Here is a 7,361-nt window from a genome sequence, read left to right on the forward strand (position 1 = left end):
GCTATAGGAAGAGTCTTGGTGGTTCCAAACTGCTTCATTTAAGAATGATGGACTCTTGGGGACCTTCAATGCTGCAGACATTTTTTGGTACCCTTCCCCAGATCTGTGCCTCGACACAATCCTGTCTCAGAGCTCTACAGACAATTCCTTCGACCTCATATCTTGGTTTTTGCTCTGACATGCATTGTCAACTGTCGGAGCTTATATAGACAGGTGTGTGCCTTTCCAAATCATGTCCAATCAATTGAACTTACCACAGGTGGACTCCAATCAAGTTGTAGAAACATCTCAAGGATGATCAATGGAAACAGGATGCACCTGAGCTCAATTTCAAGTCTCAAAGCAAAGGGTCTGAATACGTATGTACATTTCAGTTTTGTATTTGGTATAGCAAAAATTTTAAAAACCTGTTTTCGCTTTGTCATTATGGGGTATTGTGTGTAGATTAATGAGGAAAAAAACTATGTAATCAATTTTAGAATAAGACTGTAACATAACAAAATGTGGAAAAAGTCAAGGGGTCTGAATACTTTCCGAATGCACTGTATACTGTATGATTGAAACAACAATGAGTAATATTTTTCTTCATTAAGTATTTCTGAACATTGTTTTTTTTATGGTAGAAAACATCAGGCCCAAATTTCCCTCAGCGTAAGGGAGAACAGGGTTCACATCTTTGCTAAACGTGGCAGAGGAGGCTGGTGGGAGAAGCTATAGGAGGATGAGCTCATTGTAATGGCTGGAATGGAATAAATGGAATGGTACCAAACACATAAAGCACATGGAAAGAACATTGATTTCATTCCAGCCTTTACAATGAGCCCCTCCTCCCAAAGCTCCCCCCACCAGCCTCCTCTGGAATGTAGGTAATGCGTCACAGAAGTTGTCATTTTGTCTTTCCCCTCAGTGCTATTTTGAAATGCACGCCCCTCACAAGTTCTCAGTATAGATTTACCATAATATACCCTAGAATAAGGAAGTAGAATGAATTGCCTTCAGTCTACTGAGAACGGGAAGTACCAGTACAGCCAAGTCAAAGGTGCAGTAATCCTCTAAACAACGGATTGTAAAGGGTATCGGGCTTGATTTAAACTTGTATCACTATTTCAACTGACAAGGTAAGTACAATGTCTCAATTGTATTAATTTAAATGGGAAGTTATCTTTAATTTCCTGTAAAAGAGTGACGACATTTGATTGTCTTTATATTGTTATGAGTGATGTGTCTAGTCTAATAGACGTCAGGGGATAAGAGAAATTGGTCATGTGTATATGAAAAGCACAGGAGGTTGGTGTCACCTTAGTTGGGGAGGACGGGCTCGTCGTAATGGCTGAAGCGAAATAATATCAATGATGCCATTTCATTCTCTCCGTTCCAGCCATTATTACGAGCCGTCCTCCCCTCAGCAGCCTCCGCTAGATTATTCTCAAACCTATGAGAATAATCTAAAATTAAATGTTGGGAGTGTTATATATTGAAAACATGTGTATTTAATATAAAAACAAAATTTCTATAGTAAAATCATATAACAAGAAAGATGAGGAAGTTTGGGGATTCTTAGGCTGTGTTTATACAGGCTGCCAAATTCTGATATTTTTTCACTAATTAGTCTTTTGACCAATCAGATCAGCTCTGAAAAAGATTTGATGTTAGAAGATCTCATGTGATATGTCAAAAGACCAATTAGTGAAAAAAAGATCATAATTGGGCTGCCTGTGCAAACTCAGCCTTAGAGGTTGTTTGGCTCAGTGAGGTACATTTAAATATGACTAATAATCACAGACACAGTATGGTGTCCGAGGATAAGTGTCATTTGGGTTAGACACATTGCACAGGAGGTTGGTAGCACCTTAATATGGGAGGATGGGCTTATGGTAATGGCTGGAGTGGAATTAGTGGAAAGGTATCAAATACAGTACCAGTCAAAAGTTTGGACAAACCTACTCATTCAATGGTTTTCTTTATTTTTACTATTTTCTACATTGTAGAATAATAGCGAAGACATCAACACAGTGAAATAGCACATATGGAATCATGTACTAACCAAAAAAGTGTTAAACAAATCAAAATATATTTTATATTTGAGATTCTTCAAAGTAGCCGACCTTGGCCTTGAAGACAGCTTTGCACACTCTTGGCATTCTCTCAACCAGTTTCACCTGGAATGCGTTTCCAACAGTCTTGAAGGAGTTCCCACAAATGCTGAGCACTTGTTGGCTGCTTTTCCTTCACGCTGCGGTCCAACTCATCCCAAACCATCTCAATTGGGTTGAGGTCGGGGGATTGTGGAGGCTAGGTCATCTGACTCTCCTTCTTGGTCAACTAGCCCTTACACAGTCTGGAGGTGTGTTGGGTCATTGTCCTGTTGAAAAATAAATGATAGTCCCACTAAGTGCAAACCAGAAACGATGGCGTATTGTTGCAGAATGCTGTTGTAGCCATGCTGGTCAAGTGTGCCTTGAATTCTAAATAAATCACAGACAGTGTCACCAGCAAAGCACTCCCACACCATCACACCTCCTCCTCCATGCTTCACGGTAGGAACCACACATGCAGAGATAATCCGTTCACCTACTCTGCGTCTCACAAAGACACAGCGGTTGGAACAAAAAATCTCAAATTTGGACTCAGACCAACGGACAGATTTCCACCAGTCTAATGTCCATTGCTTGTGTTTCTTGGCCCAAGCAAGTCTCTTCTTATTATTGGTGTCCTTTAGTAGTGATTTCTTTGCAGCAATTCAAAGGCCTGATTCACGCAGTCTCCTCTGAACAGTTGATGTTGAGATGCGTCTGTTACTTGAACTCCGAAGCATTTATTTGGGCTGCAATTTCTGAGGCTGGTATCTCCAGTGAACTTATCCTCTGCAGCAGAGGGATCTCTGGGTCTTCCTTCCCTGTGGCGGTCCTCATGAGAGCGCTTGATGGTTTGTCTGACTGCACTTGAAGAAACTTTCAAAGTTCTTGACATTTTCTGAATTGACTGACCTTCATGTCTTTAAGTAATGATGGACTGTCGTTTCTCTTTGCTTATTTGAGCTTTTCTTGCCATAATATGGGCTTGGTATTTTACCAAATAGGGCTATCTTCTGTTTACCACCCCCTACCTTGTCACAACACAACTGATTGGCTCAAACGCATTAAGAAGGAAAGAATTTCCACAAATTAACTTTTAACAAGGCACACCTGTTAGTTGGCATGCATTCCACTACCTCACGAAGCTGGTTAAGAGAATGCCAAGAGTGTGCAAAGCTGTCATCAAGGCAAAGGGTGGTTACTTTAAAGAATCTCAAACATAAAATATATTTTGATTTGTTTTTGGTTACTGCATGATTCCATATGTGTTATTTCATAGTTTTGATGTCTTCACTTTTATTGTACAATGTAGAAAATAGTAAAAATAAAGAAAACCCTTGAATGAGTAGGTGTGCCCAAACTTTTGACTGGTACTGTACATCAAGCACATGGTTTCCATGTGTTTGATTCCATTCCATTAGCTCTGTTCCGGCCATTATTATGAGTCGTCCTCCCCTCACCAGCCTCCTGTGATTGAGTGGGTGTACAATTCCACCCACATTTCCATTCTGCAGTCGGATGAAACACTTATGTTGGTACACTTTCACTGATTTTTCCTCAAGGAATAAGGGCTCTATTAAATCTGTAAAGCTGAAGCGTTACATAGTTTGCCATAGAAATCAAAACTGTATTGGTCTAAACATGTTAAAAACTATGATGAAAACCATTTAAAAATGTTCAGCCGAGTCCCATGGGTAAATTTAAAGGAAGTAAACCAGATACAGCAGGCTAATTTCCTCACACTGTGACACTTGATGGCCTCACTACTCACTCAAAAACAGTACCCAGTTCCTTCTAATTTCTTCAGATGGAGAAAAAAAAATCTGACTCAGTGATGTTCTTACTATTTTTAACAATTGTTGCTGTGTATTTGTGTGGTATATGTTGCTGTTTTCGCTGATGGTCTGGGTTGAAGACACGCTTATCATTGATGTATTGGCACAATATGTGTTTATCTGTCTCTTGTTTATTTTGCAGGTCTGGAAGCACTTCTGGGAAATGGCTCAAAATTGCCTCAAGTGTTTGAAATACACCATGTGTATGGTTAACTTCTTGTGCTTTGTACGTATCTCCAATCTCCATCTATTAGCCTTCTACTCTTACTTACTCAATGAGATTGAAACCCATGTTCAGGGTTGGGGAGTAACTGATTACATGTAATCAGTTACATGTAATCGGATTACAAAAACATTCCGTTACGTTAAAAGCAAAAATGTTGTAATCAGATAAACAGATACAGTACTTCTTAAAAACTACATGATTACTTCTTGGATTACTTTTACATTTAGAAAAAATACATTATGACACCTTTCTGTTTTCTCAATGACATTCAAATCAGCATTGAAAAAGGCACAAGTTGAAGTTTGTCCCACCTAAGCGAGTCTGACCACAAGTCAGAGACTACTATGATGACATATTAAATGTGTTTCCCGGATACATTTTGTCTTCTTCTAATGCCTCTTAAGGTTAAGGGGGGAAGTAATCAAAAACAGTTACAATTTTGGACAAGTAACTAGTAACGAATTACATTTAGAAAGTTACGTACCCAACGCAACGCAACCCTGCCCATGTTCAATATTTCAATTTCCATTTATCCTGTATATGGTACATTTTAGGACAGCCTCCTCCTGATAAGCTTGACAAGTCCTGATGAGACTGCCCTAATATGGACACCATAATTATGTTAAATGACACCATATTCTGTATGATGTATGTTGACGCCATGTTGTTGTGTTTGGGTCAGATGTGTGGAACGGCAGTGTTTGGTTTTGGAGTGTTCCTGATGTTGAACACCAAGGTTTCTGCTCTCATCCCCACCCTGTCCTCCTTGAATCTGGCCAACACACTCTTCATCACCGGCATCATCATCACTTGCGTGTCCTTCCTGGGGTTCCTGGGGGCCCTTAAAGAGAACCGCTGCCTCCTCATCACTGTAGGTCTCACATGGATCTCATATTTGACATTATTTTGTATTCATCAGAGACATCGATCTCTTCCTTCACTGTCCTTGCTTTAAACTGACTTACAAAAACATGTAAATAATCTATTTTTATTTATCAAGGTACAATCAATCATTAAAAGTGCAACGTGATAACATAAGGATGTGCATATACTCCGTTTTTCTTGGTTTGCAGTTTTTCATCCTGCTGTTCATTCTGATGTTGGTGGAACTGACTCTAGCCTGTCTACTGCTGGTATATGAGAAAGAGGTAAGATAAAGCAGGTGCACCATCAGATGTTGGTAGGAGGTTAAGGGGTGAGAGAAAATTAAGTGAAGAGATCATTAATACACTACTAATTAGGACTTATATCAGGACTTGAGGGCCAGAGTTGTGAGGAAAGGTCAAAGATGATAGGAGATCGTGTTTTACGAGACGTTCATACTGCTAAGAAATGAATATGTGCGCTTAGATTGACAGATTCCTAGATAAGGATCTCAAAGAAAGTCTGGCGAAATCCAGGGATTCAACTAAAGGTGGGAATTCCACAATGAACACGGATGACTGGGACATCATTCAGATCACGGTGAGTGTGAATTGAGAAACACAAACTACACAATGAAACTTGGATGCCCCCTCTTTCACCCTGCCATAGTTCAGAACAAAATTGAGTGGAAATATGTAGCACATGTAATGATAACACTGCTTTTCTCATGCTCAATTCTATTACATTTAGTTCCAGTGCTGTGGGATCCATAACACAAGTGACTGGAAGACCAAAGTGCCTAATTCCTGCTGCCACGAGAGCCAATGTGCTCCCGAGAAGCCAGTATACTGGAAGGCCGTATGACATTATATATACAATATCCTCTCATGATTAACAAGCCTCAAATGAACTAGAATACTGTAGAAAAACAAAGCTGATGTCACTCAATACGGATATGTTCTCTTCTTCATCTCAGGGTTGTTACAATAAGCTGAAGGTGTGGTTTGAGGAGAACTTCCTCGTCACCGGTGTTGGTGTGATTGTGCTCTGCATTATCGAGGTATGATCAGCTTCCCTGCTAGTTAATACAGGGTGTCGGTGATAGGTTTATCTTGGCATTCACGTAAAAAATACGTATTCCAGACCAGAAGCATCTTGTCATCTGGTGAAAAGTAGTGCACTATATAGGGACTAGTGTGCCATTTGGGACGCACACCATATTCCTTAGGACGCTATTCAAGATGAGTAATGTATAGGCGAGAGGCCTATACACTACTCATCTTGAATAGCGTCTAAGGACTAGTGCGTCCCAAATGGCACACTAGTCCCTATATAGTGCACTACTTTTCACCAGATGAATAGGGTGTCATTTGGGATGGTGTTGCATAACTATACCAGAACACCATGTAGGCTAACGCATTCATTTTGTCTTTTCTATGTTGGTAGGTCCTGGGCATGTGTTTCTCCATGACTTTGTTCTGTCACATAAGCCGGTCTGGACTCGGCTACAAATTATGAAAATTCTGCTTACCTGGTTAGGACCTTTCTGTTCTAACTGAAAACATCTGTCTTCAACTGTTTTACAGAGAATTTCCATATACAGAACTATAAACGCACCTTTGAGATTTTATACACTTAAATTAATGATTTGTTTTTTTGTTTGTTTTCTGTAATATAATGCCGTCAGTTCATGCTCTCTGAGGATTCATTTCATGCTAAAAGGCAGGCACTTTATAATGTAAACCCAAATAATGCAATAAACATTGAGCTTTTAATTCATTTTAACACCACAAAGAATCTGACTAAAAGCACTTTTCCCTCCTGATCCGTAATTGTATAGATTTTTCTGCCATCAGCAGAAGACTTGGAAACAGATTTCCTAAATTAAAATATCTTGGGAGTTGAAAAAAAAACTTTCCCATCACCATCTTTCTAACTACACAGTATGACAGCTGCTTGTCAACATCACATGATTTCCTGTTACTTTCCACCTGCATGGTGAAACTGAATTTAACCACTTCTTCTTTTAGTGTAACTGATGGTTTCACTTCACTAATATAACAACGAAGCAGTCAGTAAAAGGACCCTCCTTTCTGCGAGAGAACTTTGTTAAAACTCCTGTGTGAAGGTGTGAAAACACCACCACCTTGTTTGTTGTGGGAGTTTACAAGAATCCTTTCTGTTTTGCATTTCTAACATCTACATTCAGGTCCCTTTCTATGTAGATTTGCAGTTTTTCACACCACCTTAATGTTTTCTCAATCCTCGGGCAAGATATATTTCACTTCAGATTGAGATATGAAGTGGAATCAAAAGCAACACCTTGCAGGGACATTTACAAATATACTTAAGAATAAAAAA

General features: G+C 39.4%; 1 protein-coding gene across 1 annotated transcript; it reads left to right on the forward strand.

Annotated features, from left to right (window-relative positions):
- Positions 1-911: 911 nt before the first annotated feature.
- LOC120041794 (leukocyte surface antigen CD53-like) lies at positions 912-6,779 on the forward strand. Its single transcript, XM_038986684.1, has 8 exons — positions 912-1,118; positions 4,053-4,136; positions 4,819-5,007; positions 5,210-5,284; positions 5,487-5,600; positions 5,751-5,858; positions 5,977-6,060; positions 6,447-6,779. Exons 2-8 carry the CDS (start codon positions 4,074-4,076, stop codon positions 6,516-6,518), a joined length of 705 nt encoding a protein of 234 aa, XP_038842612.1. The 5' UTR covers positions 912-1,118; positions 4,053-4,073; the 3' UTR covers positions 6,519-6,779.
- Positions 6,780-7,361: the final 582 nt, after the last annotated feature.

Source organism: Salvelinus namaycush, chromosome 1 (assembly GCF_016432855.1).
Source record: "Salvelinus namaycush isolate Seneca chromosome 1, SaNama_1.0, whole genome shotgun sequence".
NCBI lineage: Eukaryota > Metazoa > Chordata > Actinopteri > Salmoniformes > Salmonidae > Salvelinus > Salvelinus namaycush.